Source organism: Cervus canadensis, chromosome 25 (assembly GCF_019320065.1).
Source record: "Cervus canadensis isolate Bull #8, Minnesota chromosome 25, ASM1932006v1, whole genome shotgun sequence".
Lineage (NCBI taxonomy): Eukaryota > Metazoa > Chordata > Mammalia > Artiodactyla > Cervidae > Cervus > Cervus canadensis.
The window spans coordinates 44,701,272-44,727,528 of NC_057410.1; the positions used below are offsets into that span (position 1 = coordinate 44,701,272).

The window sequence follows — 26,257 nt, forward strand, 5'->3', positions numbered from 1 at the left end:
ACAAATGAGAAAGCTGCAGCTTGGAGGGGTTGCCCAAAGTGATGGAGTTAGCAGGTGACAGAACAGGGGTTCTAAGTGAGTACTAACTGACTCCAAAGGCTATGCTCTTTACAACTACCCTCAACATCCCAAGTTGGCTTAGGTCTTCTTAGGGATTGTCCTGCTTTCCTAAGCACACTCCTACCATCGCATACCACACCGTACAGCCTCATTTACTTGAATGGATCCCTTAACTGAGTATAAGTACCTTAAGCAAAGCACAGTGTCTTTTCATTGTTGTGGCCACAATAATTAACACATATTTTGCTATAAAGTAAACATTTTGAATAAATGAATGAATGAATGAAATTTATTCATTCTTTCAAATTGCACTGGCTCCAAGTATACAAGAATGAACAAAGAAAACAGTGGTCTCAATTCTCACAGAACTCATAGACAAATAGAAAAGACAGACCACCTCACAAGTAATCTCACCAAAGTGTGATGCACGTGCTGACAGGGAGCTTGAGCACATGAGGAGGGTCTCCTTGAAGGAGATAAGATAAGACTTGTCACATAGGAGTAGGTTAAATGGAAAGGTTGATCCAGGTAGGAGCAATGGCATTCATGAATAGTCAGAGGTGAGAGAAAAATACAGAGCATTTGAAGAACTGATAAAAGCTCTGATTTCTAGAACATGGGCTCGAAGCAGAAACTGACAAGACATGCAGCAGGAGAGGTAGCCATGGCCAGGTTGGGGAGGCCTTGTAAGGGCAATGGGAGGTCATCTGAAAGTTTCAAAGCATAAGGGAGACAGGAGATGAGATATCCATCTTAGAAAAATCACCCTGGCCGCAGTCTGGCAAGATGGGTCAGAGGGGGAAAACTAAGACTGGAGGCTAGCTTGGATAGCTTGGATAACGTCGAGCTTGGATAATGTTGAAATACTCCAGGTAACTGATGGCAAAGAAAGAACTGGCAAATGGAGATGTGGAGTGTAAACAAAAGAGACAAATCAAGTATGATTTACTGAAGCCACATAAAATGACAAAGAAAAAAATTAAAATCTAGTAACCACTTACAAAGAAAAGTATCTCAAACTGCTTCTATTTTCTTTTCAGTATACTCAGGACAAGTTAAAATGATTTTACAAAAAATAATTCACTAACCTGTTTGTAAGGAGAATCATTCAGGTAAATCTCAGTGGCCCCAATCGAAATCAAAACACTTTTAGAACAAACAATATCGTTGTCAAAGCATTTCTTGTTCTGGGCAATGACAGATATATCTGAATCATCTGTACTCTGAAATGTCAAAAATATTATATTAATACAAATCTATATTATACATAATTTTTACTTATTTTTCATTAAATCTTAAAGAATTCTGAGATTTATAATGAATTATATTGAAAATGAAATACAACTTACTCCTAAAATAAAAATCATTTTTTATCTCATAATGTAAAGAATTTAATAAAAATATAGCAAGTTAACTCAATCTTTAAACTTTTATCTATAATATCTCCTCTTAAAATGTTGTTCCAAGAAAGCTTTCTTTCCATTTTATTATTTGTTGTGCTTGTTCAGTTGCTAGTCATGTATGACTCTTTATAGCCCCATGGACTGCAGCAAGTCAGGCTTCCCTGCCCTTCACCATCTCCCAGAGCTTGATCAAACTCATGTCCATTGAGTTGGCAATGCCATCCAACCATCTCATCCTCTGCTGTCCCCTTCTCCTCCTAATCTTTCCCAGCATCAGGGTCTTTTCTAATGAGTCAGCTCTTCACATCATGTGGCCAAAGTGTTGGAGCTTCACCTTCAGCATCAGTCCTTCCAAACAATCTTCAGGATTGTATTCCTTTAGGATTGACTGATTTGATCTCCTTGCAGCCCAAGAGACTCTCAAGAGCTGTCTGCAGCACCACAGTTTGAAAGCATTAATTCTTCAGCACTCAGCCATCTTTATGGTCCAACTCTCACATCCATAAATGGCTATTGGGAAAACCATAGATTTGACTATGTGGACCTTTGATGGCAAAGTAATGTCTCTGCTTTTTAATATGCTGTCTAGGTTTGACATACCTTTTCTTCCAAGGAGCAAACGTCTTTTAATTTCATGGCTGCAGTCACCATCTGCTGTGATTTTGTAGTCTAAGAAAATTGTGCCATTGTCTGAACATTCTTTGGCATTGCTTTTCTTTAGAATCGGAATGAAAACTGATCTTTTCCAATCGTGTGGCCACTGCTGAGTTTTCCAAATTTGCTGACATAGTGAGTGCAGCACTTTCACAGAAGCATCTTTTAGGATTTGAGATAGCTCAGCTGGAATTCCATCACCTCCACTAGCTCTGTTTGTAGTGAAGCTTCCTAAGGCCCACTTGACTTCGCATTCCAGGATGTCTGGCTCTAGGTGAGTGATCACACCATTGTGGTTATCTGGGTTATGAAGATCTTTTTTGTATAGCTCTTCTGTGTATTCTTGCCACCTTTTCTTAATATATTCTGCTTCTGTTAGTTCCCTACCATTTCTGTCCTTTATTGAGCCCATCTTTGCATGAAGTGTTCCCTTGGTATCTCTAATTTTCTTGAAGAGATCTCTAGTCTTTCCCATTCTATTGTTTTCTTTGCATTGTTCACATAGGAAGACTTTCTTGTCTCTCCTCACTATTCTTTGGAACTCTGCATTCAGATGGGTATCTTTCCTTTTCTCCTTTGCATTTCTTCTTTACTCTGCTATTTGTAAAGCCTCCTCAGATGACTGTTTTGCCTTTTTGCATCTATTTTTCTTGGTGATGGTTTTGATCACTGCCTTCTGTACAATGTTATGAACATCCATCCATAGATCTTCAGGCACTCTATCGGATCTAATCCTTTGAATCTATTAGTCAGTTACTGTATAATCATAATGAATTTGAATTAGGTTGTACCTGAATGGCCTAGTTGGAGAAGGAAATGTCAACCCACTCCAGTACTCTTGCCTGGAAAATCCCATGGATGGAAGAGCCTGGTAGGCTACAGTCCGTGGGGTCACAAAGAGTCAGACACCACTGAGTGACTTCACCTTCTGTGGTTTTCCCTACTTTCTTCAATTTAATTCTGAATTTTGCAATAAGGAGTTCACGATCTGAGGCAGTCAGTTCCCCATCTTGTTTTTGCTGACTGTATAGAGCTTCTCCATCTTTGGCTGCAAAGAATATAATTCAATTTGATTTTGGTATTGACCATCCGGTGATGTCCATGTGTAGAGTCATCTTTTGTGTTGTTGGAAGAGGGTGTTTGTTATGACCAGTGCGTTCTTTGACAAAACTCTGTTAGCCTTTGCCCTGCTTCATTTTGTACTCCAAGACCAAATTTGCTTGTTACTCCAGATACCTCTTGACTTCCTACTTTTGCATTCCAGTCCCCTATAATGAAAAGGACATCTTTTGGGGGTGTTAGTCTAGAAGATCTTGTACGTCTTCATAGAACTTTTAAACTTCAGATTTTTTAGCATTACTGGTTGGGGCATATACTTGGATTACTATGATATTCAATGGTTTGCCTTGGAAACAAACCGAGATCATTCTGTTGTTTTTGAGATTGCAAGCATGTTCTGCATTTCAGACTCTTTGTTGTTGTTGTTGTTTTTCATTTATTTTTATTAGTTGGAGGCTAATTACTTTACAATATTGTAGTGGGTTTTGTCATACACTGACATGAACACGCATGGATCAGAGGGCTAGTCCATTTCTTCTAAGGGATTATTGCCCACAGTAGTAGATATAATGGTCATCTGAGTTCGCCCATTCCCTTCCAGTTTAGTTCACTGATCCCTAAAATGTCGATGTTCACTCTTGCCATCTCATGTTCGACCACATCCAATTTACTGTGATTCATGGACCTAACATTCCAGGTTCCTATGCAATATCATTCTTTACAGCATTGGACTTTATTTTCACCATCAGACACATCCACAACTGGGCATTGGCTCCACTTTGGCTTAGCCTTTTCATTCCTTCTGGAGCTATTTCTTCTCTCCTCTCCGGTAGCATACAGGGCACCTATTGACCAGGGAGTTCCTCTTTCAGTGTCATACCTTTTTGCCTTTTCATACTTTTCATTTATTATTACAGCTCAGATTTATCAACCAGTTTCTTCCCATCAAACATCCAATAAGATATGTCACTTAAGGAAATTTTAAAAGAGATATTTTCATTTAGACAATATTTTTTGCTGTATTTTAAGGAGTTCTCTGGCTAAATAATTATTTGCCTAAAGATAAAATCAAAATAAATATAAAACTTTGATACTGTGTTAGTAAATAAAATAATGCATATGAGGGTTTACTTTGAACTTTACATGCATGATCTCATTTAAGTCTTATCACAGTTCTTGAATTATGCATTATCTCCATTTTATAGATAAAGAAACAGAGGTTAAGGATTAAATGAATGTCCAAAGTCACTTAGCTAAATAAGAACAGAGTTCAAAACTCTGTTTTTTCTTAATGCCACTTCTAGAGAAATTAGGAAGAGTTTAGAAATGGTTGAGGAGAAACTTCAATTTTAGGTTATAGGGAATGTTTAGTTTCAGAGAAGGTTATGTAATCCCTCACACTCTAAATCCAACCTGCTCTCCATACCCTCACCGCCACCTGCCTTCAGTCACTTCCCTCCCCAATCCACCAAGAACTCACTCTCTGGAAATACAGTTTCTGATTTTCTATCCCATTTTCATGAATTGGTTTCAACAGTTCTATAGATCCTGGAAGCTCATTGTAAAAGATTGTTTTGAGTATGTATAATGTTCTAGGAAGAGAGTCCATGGTTTTCACTACATCTTTGAAGTGGTCCTTATCGCTATGAAAGTTAAAGCCCCATTGCTCTGAGTCCTTCCACTAACTTGTGGAAGGTGGGATATCATAGAAAGGAAAGTGACAATTCTCTCAAACATCTGGAAATCATATAGGTCTTGATATAAATTCTCTATACTTAGTTTTTTATATCACCAACAATATGAATACTAGCACAACATATTTCTTGCTTTGGCCAAATTCTGTCTTATTAGTAATTACTGTAGCATGTTGCCTAGCCAACAGGTTTACAATGAATGCTGTTGACAGAGTAATTAATGTGTCCCTTTGTGACCCAGTTTTCCTTACTTCATAGGAACTGAGAACTTTTTCTTCTTCTTAATAATTCTTTTCTAAAGTATTGCCTAAATTTTGAAAAGGAGAATAATAAGGGTCATTAAGATGATTATGGCATTGTATTACTCAAAAAAAAAAATAATGCCATACTTTTCTGCTCTTATGAATGATTTTCAAAGAAGAAATATATAAGTCAGGGTTTTGTTTTACTTTTCCTCTCTGTGATTATTCAGTCAGTCATGTCTGACTCTTTGTAACCCTATGGACTGCAACACTCCAGGCTTCCCTATCTTTCACTATCTTCCAGAGTTTGCTCAAACTCATGTCCATTGAATCAGTGATGCCATCCAATCATCTCATCCACTGCCATCCCCTTCTCCTCCTGCCTTCAATCTTTCCCAGCATCAGGGTCTTTTGCAATGAGTCAGTTCTTTGCATCTGGTGGCCAAAGTATTGGAGTTTCAGCTTCAGCATCAGTCCTTCCAATGAATATTCAGGACTGATTTCCTTTAGGATTGACTGGTATGATCTCCTTGCTGTCCAAGGGACTCTCAAGAGTCTTCTCCAACAACACAGTTAGAAACCATCAATTCTTTGGTGCTCAGCTTTCTTTATGGTTCAACTCTCACATCCACACATGACTACTGGAAAAACCAAGATTTGGCTAGACAGACCTTTGTCAGCAAGAGTTATTAGATTAAGGGATCTGAAAAGCTGGCTGCAAGGATTTCTATTACCATTACATTTCTATTACTATTAATTAAAGTGCCTCAGTATTAGCTCTAGTCTGTATATTAACTCAGAAATGCCAAGAAGTAGTCTATATTGTGTGGTCTGCCTGGTAATATTATATTATGCGGACAGTAACTTGAAACAATATCAATTCCTATGAGCCATGTTTCTCCAATTTCCATTTCTAATATATTTCAAGCTAATATTAGGTTTGAAGATAATGTTACAGAGTTGCTAAGCAACACAGTAAGAAATGATTATAAAACTAGAGTAAAAAGGTCAAGAGCCATGTGCCACATGGATTCCTCAAAACTTCTATGCTTAGGTACTGAAAACATTGATAGATAATATTCTCCCAAGTGATTCTGAACTATAAAACATCAGTATCTCTGAAGGTAATATATTATTTTACTTGACATGTCAGTTGAAGACTCATCATAGTCCCAGCCCCATGAAGGATAACTATACCACAGGGAGTCACTGCTGGTACAGCAGCTTCAGGCAGCCATGGTTTACGTTCCGCAGCTGAAGGGCATCAAAGCAGCACCTTCTTTGATGGGCCAAGGGACTGTATTTCACACACACACACACACATACACACACAAAGACAACTCTAGCCAATTATCTCTCACATTTGAACCAAAAGGAAGGGAAAGTAAAAGAAATGCTTACATCTCAACTCTACAATGTGTTTTGGTCTGTAATTTGTTCTTTATTTTTATCATTTTCTTTTTCACTTACTTATATCCCCTGAATATACACTTAAAATTTTATTAGTTAATTCCATCATGTCTTTCATAACCTCTGGAAGGCAGAAAATATTTTTATTTTATGGGGAGATAAATTTTATTCACAGTGGAATTTTCACATAATGTTTACATGCTACTTCTTTCTCTCTCTCTCTCTTTTGAAGTGCCACACTATTTTATAATTACTGTGCCATTAATTTTCATTTTACTCTTATTTGACAGAGAAAGCTCTATCTAGATCTTTATATTTGCCTAAATAGAGTGTAATGATTTCCTTTGACTTCTTTTCCTCTCTGTTTTCATGTCCCTAGATAGAGAGACGGATGGATGATGAATGGATAAATACACGCACACATATACAAATACATACAGGTCTATCCTTCAAGATATTATGAGATTACAGGCAACTAAGAATCTTATAGAGGAGACAGACATGAAAATATGGAACTTGTGAGACCCAGTGTTTTAAGAAAGAGTCCACCAGAAGAGAGTGAGGAGGGGTCAAAGACAAAGACCAGCAGAGGCAGGAGGGATACCTCAGAGAATACAAAGCAAGAACTACTTCCAAAAAGGAACATAAACATTAAAAAGTTTCAACTGGATTTTGCAATGTCATCATTAACTTTCACAGTTGCAATTTTATCTGAATCCTGTGATTTGGTGATTTAGACTCTCTCACACCAAATCTAAATTGTGAAGGAGGAGGCGACTCATATCCATGCTGCACATCCTTTACCTTCCCTTTTCAGCATAGGTCCTGACACATAGAAATCACACAGAAAAATAATGATACGAAAAATGGTGCAATGATATACATTTGAGAGTGATATTAGAAGGGTTTTCAGAGACTTAGGGAGAGCAGCAAACATTTGAGGTATCAACTGAACAGAATGTTGAAAAGTCAAATCTAGAACAAGTCATAGGAAGAAAACTAGCAGGGACTGGGGCTCGTCATAGGTAATGGAAGCAAGGTTTGACTCTGAAATCTGGGAGTTGGAATACTAAATTTCTCACTTTTGCTGAAAACACCCTATGTTCTCTTTCTCTGAGCTTATAGCACAGGTCAAGTTGCTGTTTGCTTTCTCAACTCTTTTTACTCTTAAAAAAGTCTTACCTCAGGAAATACAATGATGACTTTATCATAGGTTTGCTTCAATACATGTAAAAACTACTGGGCTATATTCCAAGCGCTATGTACAGTATAGTACAGTATAATGTAAACAGCCTCAAAACGAATAAAATATCAGAGAACTTGAATATTTACAGTTTGATAAACATAAACAAAGATAGGGTAAGTATTCACTTGGAACTAAGTTTCCTAAGACTCCACAATCCAGAGATTAAAAAACAGGCTTACTATTCCTTTGAATGTCAGAGTCAAGTAACATTATACTCTAAGATAAAGTTGAGTAAGTATTAATTTTTAAAAGTCCAATTGGCAAATAAAAGCAAAATTTTTATGAATTATATTACTATATACTTCACAGGGCCCAAAAAAGTAAATGATAAGTTTTACCAAATAAAAATGCTTTACAAATGACAAAGATAAAGCCTAGAATTTGTAATCAAGACAGGGAGGAAAGAGAGCTGCTTGACAAAGAAGGAGGAATTAAATATGCTATCCACAGAAGTGGATCCTGCCTCCGAAAAAGCAGCAAGTCAATGAATGCTGCTAGCAGTCATTCTATCCTTCTCAAAGGAAATGCTGATTCTCAAATAAAAAAAAAAAAAGACCTTGCCATGAAAAAGAGAAGCAGATGGAATAAGCAAAAATAATAATAATAATAACTATAAAACTATTGCAGTAGAACATCTCCAAGCATTGAAAAATTTACTATCTGACATGATAATATTTCAAAGCCATGACTATTAGGTTGCATTTGTTAATCACTAATTTGTCTTTGGTATGAAATCATTATCTACTCCATGGTCAAATAAAACATTTCTTGGCTTGTCAAGTATATGTTGGTCAAACTACCCCATCCATTCTGAGGTCCTGGTTCTGGCATATTGATTTCAATAATATGCTCATTAAAATACAATCAATAATTCACTAGTATAATTCTAATTAATTACTAACATAAGTTTTTTTTTTAATTTTCAAAGATTATTCTTTGTAAGCACATTTTCTTTTTTTAAAGAACATTATTAAATAAAAAAGGATAATTCTGCTTTGGCAGAGAAAAAAAAACATATACAATTCTAAAACTTAAAACTTTAGATTTTTCGTACTCTTTATACCTAATTTTTGCCACTTGAACCCTAATGATAGATCTTAACACAGATATTTAACATTTTATCCAAACGTTGGACTAATACTTCCTGCGACATGTCTTCTCATTTACAGGTAGGCATATCTCATTAAAACTTGAGACTGAATATGATGTATGTATTTTTACAGAAGAATATAGCAGCAAATTGAAGTGATGAGAGGAAATGAGGTTTACAAAGCCTGAAAACCAAACTTTAAAGGCTCTCGCCTGCCAAGTAACATGGCACTCTTATATTCAGTACCAATAAAAATGACTGTCATCATCATTCAGCATCAGACATGAGAAGATAATTTCATTTTGTCCGGAATCAGAGTTGAGACAAATATTCTACTTTCTGCACAATCACTTTTCTGTATACTTGAAACTAACATAATACTGTAAATTAATTATACTTCAACTAAGAAAAATCATTATTTGAAAATACAATGGAAAATACTATGATTTCTCTACGGCAAAGACAGATTATGAGTTAAGAAAGAGCCAGGCAGATCAAATAAGTAGTTATTAAGAGTTTGCTAAATGCCCAGAATTTTGCAAAACGATGGAGGGGAAGGAAAAAAATACAGAGTATGATCCCTGTTTTCAAAACTTCAGAATTTTCTTGGAGAAATCTATCCTAATATATAGAGAAGGAATGTCTTTGCTAACACAGTTTACATGTAATAGGCCCTGAAAATTGTGTATTAAATGAATGAAATGATAATGTGTGAGCAAAGACCACACATTGGAAAATGTTTACAAAGATGGTAATACATGGACAAGGTTTAAAATACTTTTAGTAAATACTTCTAAATAATTTTTCCATACACAAAGCGAAAACAAAGTTTGGCAGAATTTTTGCTTTGCTATTTAAAATGAAACCACAAAAAGCATCATTAATTAACCTTAATGATATATTCAATGTTTGATACAGTATCATTAATGATGGATAGTCATATTTGATACAGTATTGTCAAAGATACTTTGTTTTTTTCTAGATGTGACAAAGTTTACTATTCAGAAGAAGAGGAGAATTTTTAAAATAGTTAAAATTGGTGTTTTAAAGAAGGAAATGCTTTACATTCTTCCTATTCAAAGAGTAGACAATGGACATGAAACATCAAAGTAGTTTACTTAAAATTGCAGACTCCAAGATACTGCTCCAAACACATAAAATCAGAACCTAGATTTTAACAAGATTTCCAAGTTATATGCATACATACTAAAGTTTAAGAACACTGTTCTATATACTTCATGTTCAAGGCATGTGTATGCATTTATAACAAATATAAGATTACTAATTCAGTGTAACTTTTTGAATTCTACCCTGTAAAAAATGGTTAAAAACAGAGCAAGTAATTTTTTAGCTCTTAAAATACAACCATAATTGTGTGAGCCCTAGTGAGGAACTCGAAAGAAGTATAACAGGGAACTCTGACATAAAATGACACACAATCTAATGGAGCACATACAAAATATTCAGAATGTAATGGGTTGCTTACTTTTGACATGAGGACTATCAAATACTATAAGATGTGTAAGAACAGAACAGATAAATATGAACTAGAAAAGTCACTTTGAGGGAGTAGAGGCAATCAGGTACAGAAAAATACCCTGAGAAAAACCCTTGGATTATCCTGAGAAGTTCGATTTTATGGAAGCTGGTAAATGGGAGTCAGCTGCAGTTCTTAAAAAAGCAATGACATGATAGCAATGTGAGTCTTAGATTAACAGAACGAAAAATATGTATTATTATAGGGATGAACTTGAGTCAGAAGGCAGCCTAGAAGGTGAAGGTCAGAGCTGTCCATGTCAGTTTGGAACTCATCAGCTTGTAGGTGAGGTTAAGATTATAGAGGTGGATGACCTTACCACAAGCATTAGGAGCAAAGGAGAGAGACCCCAGCACAGACATCCAGTTCAGTAAACATTCAGCGGACAACTGTGTTCCCAGCATGGTGCTCAGCACTGCTAAAACAACGGTGACTAGGGTTTGGTCCTTGCCCTGAAGGGGCCAACTCAGTCATCTATGGTCTGGGATTTATGCAAAAAGAAAAGGTAACAAAGAGACACAGGAGAAACCAGAAGAGACAGTGAAGGACTACAAGAGCATAACAGCCAGAAATGCAAAGGAAGAGGGCTCTTGAGGAATATCAGAGACACCTAAATATCAAGGGAAGCAAGGATTTGGTATAAAATCAGTCTGAAACATTTTGAGGGGAAAAAAGTATCAGTTTATGCATTCAAATCTCTAAATTGTTTTTTACTTTTCCAGGCTTCTCAATTTACAAACTAAACTTCAAGAGGTAAGAAAATCCTCATGTAAAATTATTTGCAAAATAATACTTGTTTGAAGAGGACAAATACTCATAGAATGGATATGTATCACTGTGCCTTTCCTGTGCTCCAAGATGTATCAAAACACACACACACACACACACACACACACACACACACACACCCTACGGGCACCTTGTCATCTTCTGTAATTATCTAACTGCCAAATCCATTCCCAGGGATTTATTCTTTAAGAAACTTAGAACTGTTCATAAAGGAGGCTAAAAGTAGTACTGAAAGGGAAACTCAATGGTTTCCCTTGAAACATAGCAGGAGCTTTGCTTAAGTTTGGAAGGCTATAGATTTACTGTTTGTTTAATAACTAATACAAAGTGGGAAAGTGCCTACTTTCTTGACATATGCTAATAACATAAAAGCCTTACCCAGAAGAAAACACACATTCAAGAAAATCACAGGTTACCTTGCTGGATGAAAAGATGTTATTTTGCTTATTCTTGGGCAACTTCTTCCTAAAACTTATATTTTTCATTTAGAAATGTGATTCTGGGACTCAAAGATGTCTAAATAAAATTTAGGGATACAGAAAATCCAAATGCATTAAAGATATGAGAAATTTTAAGGATTCTATCAGATATACAAAGCCCAGGGTTTACCAAAACATATCAACAAAATAGCATGTCTAGAAATGAGGATAATGTCATTTTAATTGATACAATTATAAACAATACATGGTCCAATACATGATTTAATGTCCTATATTTACATTCACCAAATTAAACCAATAAAAATAAAAACAGTTGATATTTACTGAGCAGTTACCTAATAGTAAGTACTATGTGCATTTCATTTCATTTATTTGAATTCTATATTTATTTATTTCATTTTATTTCATTTATTTTCATTTATTTCATTTATTTATTATATTTATTTCATTCAATCTTGAGAACTACCCCTGGGAGATAGGGACAATTATTATCCTCATTTTACAAATGAGAAGTCAGAGGCACAGAAAGGTTATGAAATCAGCTCATCACTTACAAATAATAAAACTTTACAATTAGTTAAGGAAATTAATTTAAAATTGCTATAAATTTTATAGGCTTTACTAAAGATATGTGGATGTGATATGTCATGGTCTACCATACTTGTTTTTTACATTGTCTCTATATAACTGTAACTAAAACAAGTAATTGTGACATTTGCTTCCCAGGTGGCTCAGCAGTAAAAAAAAAAAAAAAACAAAAAAAAACTGCCTGCAATGCAGGAGACCTGGGTTTGATCCCTGGGTCAGGAAGATCTCCTGGAGAAGGAAATGGCAACCTACTCCAGTATTCTTGCCTGTGAAATCCCATGGACAGAGGAGCCTGGCCGGCTCCATGGAGTGGCAAAGAGTTGGATAAGACTTAGCAACCAAACAACATAACAACTGTGAACATACCTTTATCAAAAATACCTGGCAATCACTGATATAATCATATTCCAGTCCATCAAAAGAATGATAATGCCGGTCCCCATATATTGTGCACACTGCTGGGCATGGATAATATGTGCAATTGAACATTCCTCGTCGACAAACACTATTAGAAAATAATATCAACATTGTTACCTTTCTAAGAAACGTGGCTCTACTTAGTATTTTTCAGGGAGCATAAGTATTGGAAGGTTTGTATTCAAGGGTATTCACTGAGTCAATAGCTCTTATAAATATGGCAAATTCTTTCTGATAACATTGTATTACAGTGCTAGATAAGGCATATATTTATCATTCTGTCTTAAGACATCACAAACAGGCCTAGAAATTGTGCCTGGGTCACTTTGAAAACAGGTGATGGAACGAAAAACTAAACATACACCTGCCAGTCGCCAAAAGACTACAATGCTATCTCCTTTACTTGAGTCCATTTCAATACCTTTTGTTGTTGTTCAATCACAGACAGGACTTATTCACAAGCTTGAATTTTTATCCACATTTCAAGGAAACTGTATTTTAATTTTATTTTATGGAATTCTTTTGGATTATTTCCAAACAGAATACTTTCCATCAAATATGACCTTCTCTTAACATTTATTATTTATAAATTAGTGCTATGCTTTTCCTATTATATTTTCAAATTGTCATAGTTCATTTTTTACTTCTTGGTCGAACAAGTAGGCATAAAAATAATGATCCCCCTGTAGGTAGTAGCTTCTCATCAATTCCTGAAGGCCTTTAAAATCATATTTACTCAGATTTGGCTTGCTTTCTGATGAAATTCGTCACATTAAGTAAACACAAGATGACTGGAACTAGTACAGTTTCTTAGAGAAGTTGTGCAATAAACAGATTTCATTACCAGGTATAGCATGGTGTAGCAATCACTTCCCCTGAGAGGTACTCCCAATCTTTCCAGATACAGGGACAGCTTTCAGGAATGTAACACTTTCCTTTGTGCTCTGCCATCCTTTCAAGAAGAAGCAAATGCTATTTAATATCAACTACTAATTTCAGTTTTTTAAAAAATCAGCAATCTTGTCATATTCAAAACCATCTATATTTGTTACAACAGTTGTAAGCATGTTCTATCTAAACCATGGAAGAGTCAAATCCAGTCTTTCTCCCCTATTTTACCACACAGTATCTTTCACATCACAGAAATAAAGGCCAGGCAAATGACTGGATGCAATATTTTAAACTTTTTGCTATTGCTTAGTACAATAAAAGGGAGACAGTAGCCTAAATTTCTGGGTAACATGAGATATTCTGAAAAGACAATTAAAGAGGAAGTAAGGTACCTTTCTTCAATATTTGCTTCAAATATTAACACAGAAGTCAGGGGTCCTGACTTCTTGCCTCCTCTCTCAAATATAAATAATCACATATGTTCCCCTAGTTCTCTGCTTCCTCACTCATAGTTCATCTAACACAGTAAAGTGAGTCTTTATTCAATGTGTATGTTGCCCACTTTAAGTTTCACTCCAAAAGACCATGAACATCCTGTCAATGGTTGTGTTCCAATGTCCAACACAGAGCAGACACAGTTGTTGAGTAAAGGTGAAGAAGTGAAACTGTCTATATAAAAATGCATCATCTCATTCAGTTTGCTTTCTTTCTGACAACAGTGTCCTAGAGCCCATAATTTCTCCCCTTAACCTTCCCAAACTTTCAGTCACTTTTGCTGAGGACAGTATCTTCTGCCTAGAAAACTAAAAGATTTTTTCTCATCACTAAAGATCCAATTTAGTGCAATCTTTTTAGTGCATTCTTTTATGTACCACAGTCCATATACGTAGCAATCTACACAAAACTTTATTGGAGGGTTCATCCAATGAACTGCAAGTAACTCATTAAGTGTCTTATAGAGAAAACAATAACAAAAACTAGTATTTTTGAGTGCTAACCATGGCCCAGCCATTGTTCCACTCACTTTACATGTATCATTGATTCATCTAATCCTAGTGACAATTCCGTAAGGTAGATTCTATTGTTTTCTTACATGTGTCTGTTCTAGTACTGTCTTCCCTATGTCTTAACAAAAGGTCCCACACATTAGGTAGTTTGTAAACATTAGATGTTGAATTGTTTAGATAAGGAATGCCTCATTGAACTGCACAATTTTTTTAAAATTCTCATTTCTTTTATTTCTTAAAGTATCATTCACTTCAGTTGTTAATTGAAGTATAGCTGATTTATTGGCCATCTGGTGATGTCCATGTGTAGAGTCATCTCTTGTGTTGTTGGAAGAGGGTGTTTGCTATGGCCAGTGTGTTCTCCTGGCAAAACTCTGTTAGCGTTTGATTTGTAATAGTATATTAGCTTCTGGTGTAACAGCATAGTGATTCAGTATTTTTATAGATTATACTACATTAAATGTGGTAAGTACAATTCTTATATAACCAGCCAAAGCAGTGGTTTTAAATGGTTATGCTGATGACTGATGAGCTTTTCATAACTAATGCAAACTGGAAGAAGGAAGAAGACAGTTGTAAATCACTATGAATTGTCTGCTTTAAGCAGGTTTGGGAAGCGGGGTTAGTCATAAAATAAACATTTGCTGAGCACCTACCATATGCCTGGTGTGCTGCATATACTCAACCATCTATGAAGTAGATAGTACATTTGTTTTAAAAAAACAAAGTTGAGACTCCATGTGGTTAAGATTTACTCTGAGGTACTTTAGCTAATAAGAAGGAGGGTCAGCATTTTAACCCAGTTCTGTATGTCTCTTTCTGCTATATTACTTTACATTTATTTAATCCACAGTGATTTCTAAACTAAGGTATGATTTCTAAACTAAGGTTCATTTGTACTTGAAAAACTGCTGGGACTATAAGAAGCCCCACAAAAACAAGTGATATCAGGCTTATTGTCCTAAAATAAGCCACTCAGGTCACATGGAAGTCAATCCAAATCATAGTACCATAAGCAACTTTATAATAGAAAGTTCTATGTTACAAAATTATTTCCAGTCAGAAGACTCTTAGTCAATTCAAACTTTATTTATTTCAATAAAACAAGAGAAGGTGGAAGAAAATTACTTTAAGTTTTTATAACAAGATTTGACTAGCAAATTAATTAATCATCGTTGAAATAAAAGTCAAAGAGGACAGCAAATAGATATTTTCTAAAATAATAGCATCGACCACAAGCATATGAAACAAAATTAGGATGTAGTTTTATCTAATCAGCCATGCATCCCTGAGTCATAATCAAGTCAAATAAATCAAGTAATGTTGTAAGGTTCAATTCGTTTACTATAACAAAGGTTTTATTTCCTTTGTCCTTTTTATTAAATGCCTTCCTTGCTCGTCTGCTCTGTGGCCTGATTTCTACCTGCCTTTATTTTCCCATGCAAGGCTTTATTCTTTCACACTCCTTCTGTGTCCCTTCTTTAATAAAGAGATTGATACAGTCCCAAGTTACTTCTCTCTTCAACCTATTTCAGATGGGGACCATTTAGACAAATGTGACTCTCCTGGGAAACCGACCACAAAACCTCTCTCTTCTTTGCTCCCGACTGATATGAATTGAGCTCAGAAATCGCTCTGTGTGAATATGTTCATTGAGAAAGAATGCGTGACCTGTTTGCCTTAGGTGGCCCTCCCACTGTGCACTGCTTCCCTCCATCATCAGAAGAGGGAAGGCCGCTGAGGCCAGATTCCACGTGTGCCTACGAGGAAGTGAAGAACCACCAGATTCTGTATTTACCTTCCACGAGTACTAGGGAAGGTACTGCTTTAGTACTGCTACTAAAGCAAATTTACAAAGGTAAAAGTAAATTATGCTGCCATAAAAGAAAAGTGAAAGAAAGTGAAAGTCACTCAGTCATGTATGACTCTTTGCAACCCCATGGAAGAATACTGGAGTGGGTAGCCTTTTCCTTCTCCAGGGGATCTTCCCAACCCAGGGGTCGAACCCAGGTCTCCTATATTGCAGGCAGATTCTTTACCAGCTGACCACAAGGGAAGCTGCCATGAAATAGTCACCCATATTTAATGAGTATATACAAATGTGCACAAACACACACACACATGCCACATTTCACAATGCTTAGTTGGGTCTTTAAAGGAACTTGCAGAAAAAGCATTCAGCTAGTATCGACAGGGCTGGGATCTGAAATAGGTGTGTCTGAAGCCAGAGCTCCCACTGTTACCCACTGCCTAAATAACCTCAACACACCACTTTATGTAACATCCATTAGATAAGGAAACTGGTATTAACAACATAACATAACATCAACAACAGTAATAGCCAACAGAATAGACAAAAGAGGGGCAGTCCCAAGATGGCGGAGGAATAGGATGGGGAGACCACTTCCTCCCACACAAATTCATCAAAAGATCATTCGAATGCTAAGCAACTTCCACAAAACAACTTCTGAATGCTGGCAGAGGATACCAGGCACCCAGAAAGGCAGGCCTTCTCTTCAAAAGGAGGTAGGACAAAATATAAAAGACAAAAAGAGAGACAAAAGAGAGGGATGGAGACCCGTCCTCGGGAGGGAGTCGTGAAGGAGGACAAGTTTCCAAATAACAGGTAAACCCTCTCACCACGGGTCTATGGGGAGTTTTGGAATCTCAGAGGGCAACATAAACGGGGGTGTGGGGTGTGGGGGTGGAAAAAACACAAAACCCAGAAATTACGCACCTAACCACAACTCTCAGCAGAGAAGAAGCCCAGATGCTGGCATCCGCCACCCATGAGTGGGGACTGGACAGGGAGGCACCGGCTGCATCATTGGTGCTTAGGGCAAAGACTGGGCCTGAATCCCCTGAGGACAATCTGGGGGCGCTAACGTGAGATAGAAACCCAAACTGTGGGATAGCCAGAGAGAGAAAAAGACAGAGAGAGAACTTTCCTGCGAAAGGCTCTAAACTAACACTCAGCCTGACCGACTCACAGAACAAAGGATTGAGCGAATACCAAAGGAGAGTTAGCCGGCTGCGTACAGCCCTCTCCCCCACACGCCCTCTGCTGGAAGCAGAGAGGCAGGCGTGTGACAGCCAGAGCCGGAAGGCAAGGGGCAATCTCGGGGCCAGAGACCGGCATCCTCCACCAAACTGTGAGCAGGCTCCCGGTTGCTAACCCAATCTTCCTGGGATCCTGGACGGTTGACATCTGCCAGTAGGGTCGCAGCCTGAGATCAGCTCCCCAGAGGAGACACACGGCACTCCTGAGACGGCGCTCTCACAGCGCACCCAGGAAACCAACCGGCCAGGACCCGGGAGGTGATTAAGACGCACGGTCCTCCTGGGACAGGGTGCTCACAAAGCACCTGGTCGCCTGAGCTGCTCAAGCCTGGGAAAGGCACAAAACGCACTGCCCAACCCAGTCTGCGCCCTTGTGAAGGACCCGAGAACCTGAACCTGAGCAGCTTAGACCTGGGAAGTGCATGAAGTGCTGGGTCTGCTTTGGACAGCACCCCTGCAGGGCAACCTGGAACCTGAGCAGTGTAGACTGGGAAAGCGCATGCTGCGGTGAGCTGGAGCAAACCCAGTGTGGTCCATAAACCGCGAGCACTCCCCACACACGCCAGTGATGTTTGTTTGCAGCGCCCCTCCCTCCCCACGGCCCGACTGAACAAGTGAGTCTAAATTAGTGACCACCTCCGCCCCTTGTGTCAGAGTGAAAATTAGACACTGAAGAGACTTGCAAAGAGAGGAACAGCTCTGGAAATGACAGGTGCAACAGATTAAAACCCTGTAGTTAACATTGACTAAGCATTAGAAGCGGCTTATAGACCTTGAGAAGTACAAGCTGGAAAAAGGAACTATCTGAAACTGAACTGACCCCACACTGCCCACAACAGATCCAAAGAAATTCCTAGACATATTTTTACTATTATCATATTTTATTTGTAAAATTTTTTTAATTTTTAAGTTCTTTATTACTCATTTTCATTTTTATAACCTATTATTACCTTGCAAAAAAAGGTCCTATTTTTAAAGCAAATTTCATATGTACATATTTTTATACTTTTTGTGATTGATTTTGTTTTGTATTTTTAATATTATATTTTTGAGAGTATAACCTCTAGATTTTTAATCTTTTCCTTTGTGGTATTTGGTATCAATTTTGTACCTTTAAGAATCTAATCTTCAGTATCCATTTTTACTTAGGGGTGTGCTTACTGGCTTGATTGCTCTCTCCCCTTTTGACTTTCCCCCAGGTCACCTCTATCTCCTCCCTCCCACTTCTCTTCTCTACTTAACTCTGTGAATCTCTCTTGATGTTCCCGGCTGTGGAGAACACTTAGAGAACTGATTACTGGCTAGATTGGTCTCTTCCCTTTTGACTCCCTCTCTTAATTTATATGCAGAGTACATCATGAGAAACGCTGGGCTGGAAGAAGCACAAGCTGGAATCAAGATTGCCAGGAGAAATATCAATAACCTCAGATATGCAGATGACACCACCCTTATGGCAGAAAGTGAAGAGGAACTAAAGAGCCTCCTGATGAAAGTGAAAGAGGAGAGTGAAAAAGGTGGCTTAAAGCTCAACATTCAGAAAACAAAGATCATGGCATCTGGTCCCATCACTTCATGGGAACTAGATGGGGAAACAGTGGAAACAGTGTCAGACTTTATTTTTGGGGGCTCCAAAATCACTGCAGATGGTGACTGCAGCCATGAAATTAAAAGACGCTTACTCCTTGGAAGGAAAGTTATGACAACCTAGACAGCATATTAAAAAGCAGAGACATTACTTTGCCAACAAAGGTCCATCTAGTCAAGGCTATGGTTTTTCCAGTGGTCATGTATGGATGTGAGTTGGACTGTGAAGAAAGCTGAGCGCCAAAAAATTGATGCTTTTGAACTATGGTGCTGGAGAAGACTCTCAAGAGTCCCTTGGACTGCAAGGAGATCCAACCAGTCCATCCTAAAGGAGATCAGTCCTGGGTGTTCATTGGACAGACTGATACTGAAGCTGAAACTCCAGTACTTTGGCTACCTCATGTGAAGAGTTGACTCATTGGAAAAGACCCTGATGCTGGGAGGGATTGGGGGCAGGAGGAGAAGGGGACGACAGAGGATGAGATGGCTGGATGGCATCACCGACTCAATGGACATGAGTCTGAGTAAACTCTGGGAGTTGGTGATGGACAGGGAGGCCTGGCGTGCTGCGATTCATGGGCTCGCAAAGAGTCAGACACGACTGAGCGACTGAACTGAACTAAACTTCTCCTCCTGGTCACCTGTATCCCCTTCCTCACTCTTCTCTTCTCTGTGTAACTCCGTGAACATCTCTGAGGGGTCCAGACTGTGGAGAGCACATAGGGAAACGATTACTGGCCAGCTTGTTCTCTCCCCTTTTATACCCGCTCTGCTCCTCCTGGTCACCTCTAACTCCCTCTCCCCTCTTCTCTTCTCCATGTAACTCTGAGAACTTCTCTGGGTGTCTCTAACTGTGGAGAATCTTTTCACCATTAATCTAGATGTTTTACCATCTGTGCTGTATGGATGGAGAAGTCTTGAGGCTACTGTAAGAATAAGACTAAAAACCAGAGGCAGGAGGCTTAAATCCAAAACTTGAGAACACCAGAAAACTCCCAATTCCAAGGAACATTAACTGACAAGAGTTCATCCAAAAGCTTCCATATCTACACTGAAATCAAGCTCCACCCAAGAGCCAACAAGTTCCAGAGCAAGACATACCACGCTAATTCTCTAGCAACGCAGCAAGATAGCCCTGAGCCTTAAAGTATAGGCTGCCCAAAGTCATGCCAAACCCACAGACACCCCAAAACTCTCTACGAGACACTTCATTGCACTCCAGAGAGAAGAGATCCAACTCCACCCACCAGAACACCGACGCAAGCTTCCCTAACCAGGAAACCTTGACAAGCCACTAGTCCAACCCCACCCACAAGGAGGAACCTCCACAATAAAAAGGAACCACAAACTTCCAGCCTACAGAAAGGCCACCCCAAACATAGCAATCTAAACAAAATGAAAAGGCAGAGAAATATTCAGCAGGTAAAGAAACATGATAAGTGTCCACCCAAACCGAACAAGAGGAGGAGATAGGGAGTCTACCTGATAAAGAATTCAGAATAATGATAGTAAGAATGATCCAAAATCTTGAAATCAAAATGGAGTTACAGATAAATAGTCTGCAGACAAGGATTGAGAAGATGCAAGAAATGTTTAACAAGGACGTAGAAGAAGTAAAAAAGAGTCAATCAATAATGAATAATGCAATAATGAGATCAAAAGCACTCTGAAGAGAACCAACAGTAGAATAACTGAAGCAGAAGACAGGCTAAGTGAGGTAGAAGATAGAATGGGGGAAATAAACAAAGCAGAGAGGAAAAAGAATTAAAAGAAATGAGGACAATCTCAGAGACCTCTGGGACAATGTTAAACACCCCAACATTTGAATCATAGGAGTCCCAGAAGAAGATAAAAAGAAAGGCCATGAGAAAGTACTTGAGGAGATAATATTTGAAAACTTCCCTAAAATGGGGAAGGAAACAGCCACACAAATCCAAGAAACCCAGAGAGCCCCAAACAGGACAAACCCAAGGCAAAACACCCCAAGACACATATTAATCAAATTAACAAACATCAAAAACAAAGAGCAAATATTAAAAGCAGCAAGGGAAAAGCAACAAATAACACACATGGGGATCCCCATAAGGATAAAAGCTGATCTTTCAATAGAAACTCTTCAGGCCAGAAGAGAATGGCAGGACATACTTAAAGTGATGAAAAAGAAAAACCTACAACCCAGATTACTATACCCATCAAGGATCTCATTCAAATATGAAGGAGAAATCAAAAGCTTTACAGACAAACAAAAGCTGAGAGAATTCAGCACAACCAAACCAGCTCTTCAACAAATGCTAAAGGATCTACTCTAGACACAAAGCACAGAAAAGGTTTATAAACTCAAACGCAAAACAACAAAGTAAATGGCAATGGGATCACACTTATCAATAATTTACCTTTAATGTAAATGGGTTGACTGCCCCAACCAAAAGACAAAGACTGGCTGAATGGATACAAAACCAAGACCCCAATATATGCTGTCTACAAGAGACCCACCTCAAAACAAGGGACACAAACAGACTGAAAGTGAAGGGCTGGAAAGATATTTCATTCAAATGGAGACCAAAAGAAAGCAGAATAGCAATACTCACATCAGATAAAATAGACTTTGAAATAAAGGCTGTGAAAAGAGACAAAGAAAGACACTACATAATGATCAAAGGATCAATCCAAGAAGATATAACAATTATAAATATATGTGTACCCAACATAGGAGCACCGCAATATGTAAGGCAAATGCTAACAAGTATGAAAGGGGAAATTAACAATAGCACAATAATAGTGGGAGACTTTAATACCCCACTCACACCTGTGGGTAGATCATCCAAACAGAAAATTAGCAAGGAAACACAAACTTTAAATGATACAATGGACCAGTTAGACTTAATTGATATCTATAGGACATTTCACCCCAAAACAATGAATTACACCTTTTCCTCAAGTGCACACAGAGCATTCTCCGGGATGGACCACATCCTGGGCCATAAATCCAGCCTTGGTAAATTCAAAAAAATTGAAATCATTTCAAGCATCTTTTCTGATCACAATGTGGTAAGATTAGATGTCATCCCAAGGAAAAGAAATACAAAAAGGCAAATTTTTTGCCTTAGGAGGCCTTACAAATAGCTGTGAATAGAGAAGAGAAAGGCAAAGGAGAAAGGGGAAGACATTCCCATTTGAATGCAGAGTTCCAATGAATAGCAAGGAGAGATAAGAAAGCCTTCCTCAGTGATCAATGCAAAGAAATAGAGGAAAACAATAGAATGGGAAAGACTAGAGATCTCTTCAAGAAAATTAGAGATACCAAGAGAACATTGCATGCAAAGACGGGCACAATAAAGGACAGAAATGGTATGAACCTAACAGAAGCAGAAGAGATTAAGAAGAGGTGGCAAGAATACACAGAAGAACTATACAAAAAGTTCTTCATGACCCTGATCATCATGATGGTGTGATCACCAATCTAGAGTGAGACATCCTGGAATGTGAAGTCAAGTGGGCCTTAGGAAGCATCACTACAAACAAAGCTAGTGGAGGTGATGGAATTCCAGTTGAGCTATTTCAAATCCTAAAAGATGATGCTGTGAAAGTGCTGCGCTCAATATGCCAGCAAATTTGGAAAACTCCACAGTGGCCACAGGACTGGGAAAGGTCAATTTTCATTCCAATCCCAAAGAAAGGCAATGCCAAAGAATGTTCAAACTACCACACAATTGCACTCATCTCACACGCTAGTAAAGTAATGCTCAAAATTCTCCAAGCCGGGCTTCAACAGTACATGAACTGTGAACTTCCAGATGTACAAACTGGGTTTAGAAAAGGCAGAGGAATGAGAGATCAGATTGCCAACATCCGGTGGATCAACAAAAAAGCAACAGAGTTCCAGAAAAATATCTACTTCTGCTTTAATGACTATGCCAAAGCCTTTGACTGTGTGGACAACAATAAACTATGGAAAATTCTTCAAGAGATGGGAATACTAGACTACTTGACCTGCCTCTTGAAAGATCTGTATATAGGTCAGGAAGCAACAGTTAAAACCAGACATGGAACAACAGACTGGTTCCAAATTTGGAAAGGAGTACATCAAGATTGTATATTGTCACCCTGCTTATTTAACTTACATGCAGAGTACATCATGAGAAACGCTGGGCTGGATGAAGCACAAGCTGGAATCAAGATTGCTGGGAGAAATATCAATAACCTCAGAGATGCAGATGACACCACCCTTATGACAGAAATGAACTAAATAGCCTCTTGATGTAAGTGGAAGAGGAGATGAGAAAGTTGACTCAAAACTCAACATTCAGAAAAAGAACGTCATGGCATCTGGTCTCATCAGTTCATGGCAAACAGATGGGGAAACAACGGAAACAGTGACAGATTTTCTTTTGGGGGGCACCAAAATCACTGCAGACGCTGACTGCAACCATGAAATTAGAAGATGTTTGCTCCTTGGAAGAAAAATTATGACAAACCTAGACAGCATATTAAAAAGCAGAGACATTACTTTGCCAACAAAAGTCGGTCTAGACAAAGCTATGGTTTTTCCAGTAGTCATGTATGGATGTGAGAGTTGGACTGTAAAGTCAGCTGAGTGCCGAAGAATTGATGCTTTTGAACTGTGGTGTTGGAAAAGACTCTTGAGAGTCCCTTGGACTGCAAGGAGATCCAACAAGTCCATCCTAAAGGAAATCAGTCCTGAGTATTCATTGGAAGGACTGATGTTGGCCAAACTCCAATACTTTGGCCACCTGATGCAAAGAACTGACTCATTTGAAAAGACCCTGATGCTGGGAAAGATTGAAGGCAGGAGGAGAAGGGGATGACAGAGAATGAGATGGTTGGATGGCATCACTGACTCAATGGACATGAGTTTGAGTAAACTCTGGAAGTTGGTGATGGGCAGGAGTCCTTGCATGCAGCAGTCCATGGGGTCGTAAGAGTCAGACACAACTGAGCAACTGAACTGAACTTACAGGATAAAAACTATTAAAAATACAAACATATGGAGGCTAAACAACACACTTCTGAACAACAAATCACAGAAGAAATCAAAAAAGAAATCAAAATATGCATAGAAACAAAAGAAAATGAAAACACAACAACCCAAAACCTATGGGGTTCAGTAAAAGCAGTGCTAAGAGGAAGGTTCATAGCAATACAAGCTTACCTCAAGAAACAAGAGAAAAAACAAATAAATAACCTAACTTTATACCAAAAGCAACTAGAAAAAGAAGAAATGAAGAACCCCAGGGTTAGTAGAAGGAAAGAAATCATACAAATTGGGGCAGAAATAAATGAAAAAGAAACAAAGGAGACTATAGCAAAAATCAACAAAACTAAAAGCTGGTTCTTTGAGAAGATAAATAAAATAGACAAACCATTAGCCAGACTCATCAAAAAAAAAGGGTGGGGGGAAGAAGAATCAAATCAACAAAATTGGAAATGAAAATGGAGAAATCATAACAGACAGCACAGTAATACAAAAGATCATAAGAGACTGCTATCAGCTACTATATGACAATAAAATGTACAACTTGGAAGAAATAGATGAATTCTTAGAAAAGTATAACCTTCCAAAACTGAAACAGGAAGAAATAGAAAATCTTAACAGATGCATTGTAAGCATGGAAATCGAAACTGTAATAAAAAATCTTCCAACAGACAAAAGCCCGGGGCCAGATGGCTTCACAGGTGAATCCTACCAAAAGTTTAGAGAAGCACTAACACAAATCCTACTCAAACTCTTCCAGAAAATTGCAGAGGAAGGTAAACTTCCAACTCATTCTATGAGGCCACCATCACGCTCATACCAAAACCAGACAAAGATGCCACAAAAAAAGAAAACTACAGGCCAATATCACTGATGAACATAAATGTAAAAATCCTCAATAAAATTATAGCAAACAGAATCCAACAACATATTAAAAAGATCATGCATCATGACTAAATGGGCTTTATCCCAGGGATGCAAGGATTCTTCACTATTCACATATCAATCAATGTGATACACCGCATTAGCAAATTGAAAGATAAAAACCATACAATTATCTCAATAGATGAAGCAAAAGCCTTTATAAAATTCAACATCCATTTGTGATAAAAACCCTCCAGAAAGCAGGCATAGAAGGAACATACCTCAATGTAATAAAAGCCATATATGATAAACCCACAGCAAACATTATCCCCAATGGTGAAAAATTGAAAGCATTTCCTCTAAAGTCAGGAACAAGACAAGGGTGCCCACTCTCACCACTACTATTCAGCATAGTTTTAGAAGTTTTAGCCACAGCAATCAGAGCAGAAAAAGAAATAAAAGGAATCCAGATTGGAAAAGAAGAAGTAAAACTCTCACTGTTTGCAGATGACATTATCCTCTACATAGAAAACCCTAAAGACACCACCAGAAAATTACTAGAGCTAATCAATGAATATAGTAAAGTTGCAGGATATAAAATTAATACACAGAAATCCCTTGCATTCCTATACACTAACAATGAGAAAACAGAAAGAGAAATTAAGGGAAAAATTCCAAAATAGAAGCAAAAATAAACAAATGGGACTTAATTAAACTTAAAAGGTTTTGCACGATGAAGTAAACTATAAGCAAGGTGAAAAGGACAGCTTTCAGAATGGGAGAAAATAATAGCAAATGAAGCAACTAACATATAATTAATCTCAAAAATATACAAGCAGCTCATGCAGCTTAATACCAGAAAAATAAATGACCCAATCAAAAAATGGGCCAAAGAACTAAACAGTCATTTCTCCAAAGAAGACATGGCTAACAAACACATGAAAGGATGCTCAACATCACTCATTATCAGAGAAATGCAAATCAAAACCACAATGAGGTACCATCTCACACCAGTCAGAATAGCTGCTATCAAAAAGTCTACAAGCAATAAATGCTGGAGAGGGTGCAGAGAAAAGGGAACCCTCTTACACTGTTGGTGGGAATGCAAACTAGTACAGCCACTATGGAGAACAGTGTGGAGATTCCTTAAAAAACTGGAAATAGAACTGCCATATGACCCAGCAATCCCACTGCTGGGCATACACAGAGGAAACCAGATCTGAAAGAGA

The 26,257-nt window shown here is 37.9% G+C and overlaps 1 protein-coding gene across 1 annotated transcript in view; it reads right to left on the reverse strand.

The window, feature by feature from the left end:
- OTOGL (otogelin like) overlaps positions 1 to 26,257 on the reverse strand; it is a 173,140-nt gene that overhangs the window by 85,636 nt on the left and 61,247 nt on the right. The window contains exons 24-26 of the mRNA XM_043447277.1: positions 13,474 to 13,581; positions 12,579 to 12,717; positions 1,149 to 1,283 (exon numbers count right to left, since the gene is read on the reverse strand). Of these exons, the coding sequence (XP_043303212.1) occupies positions 1,149 to 1,283; positions 12,579 to 12,717; positions 13,474 to 13,581 (382 nt within the window). The remainder of the gene's footprint in view (positions 1 to 1,148; positions 1,284 to 12,578; positions 12,718 to 13,473; positions 13,582 to 26,257) is intronic.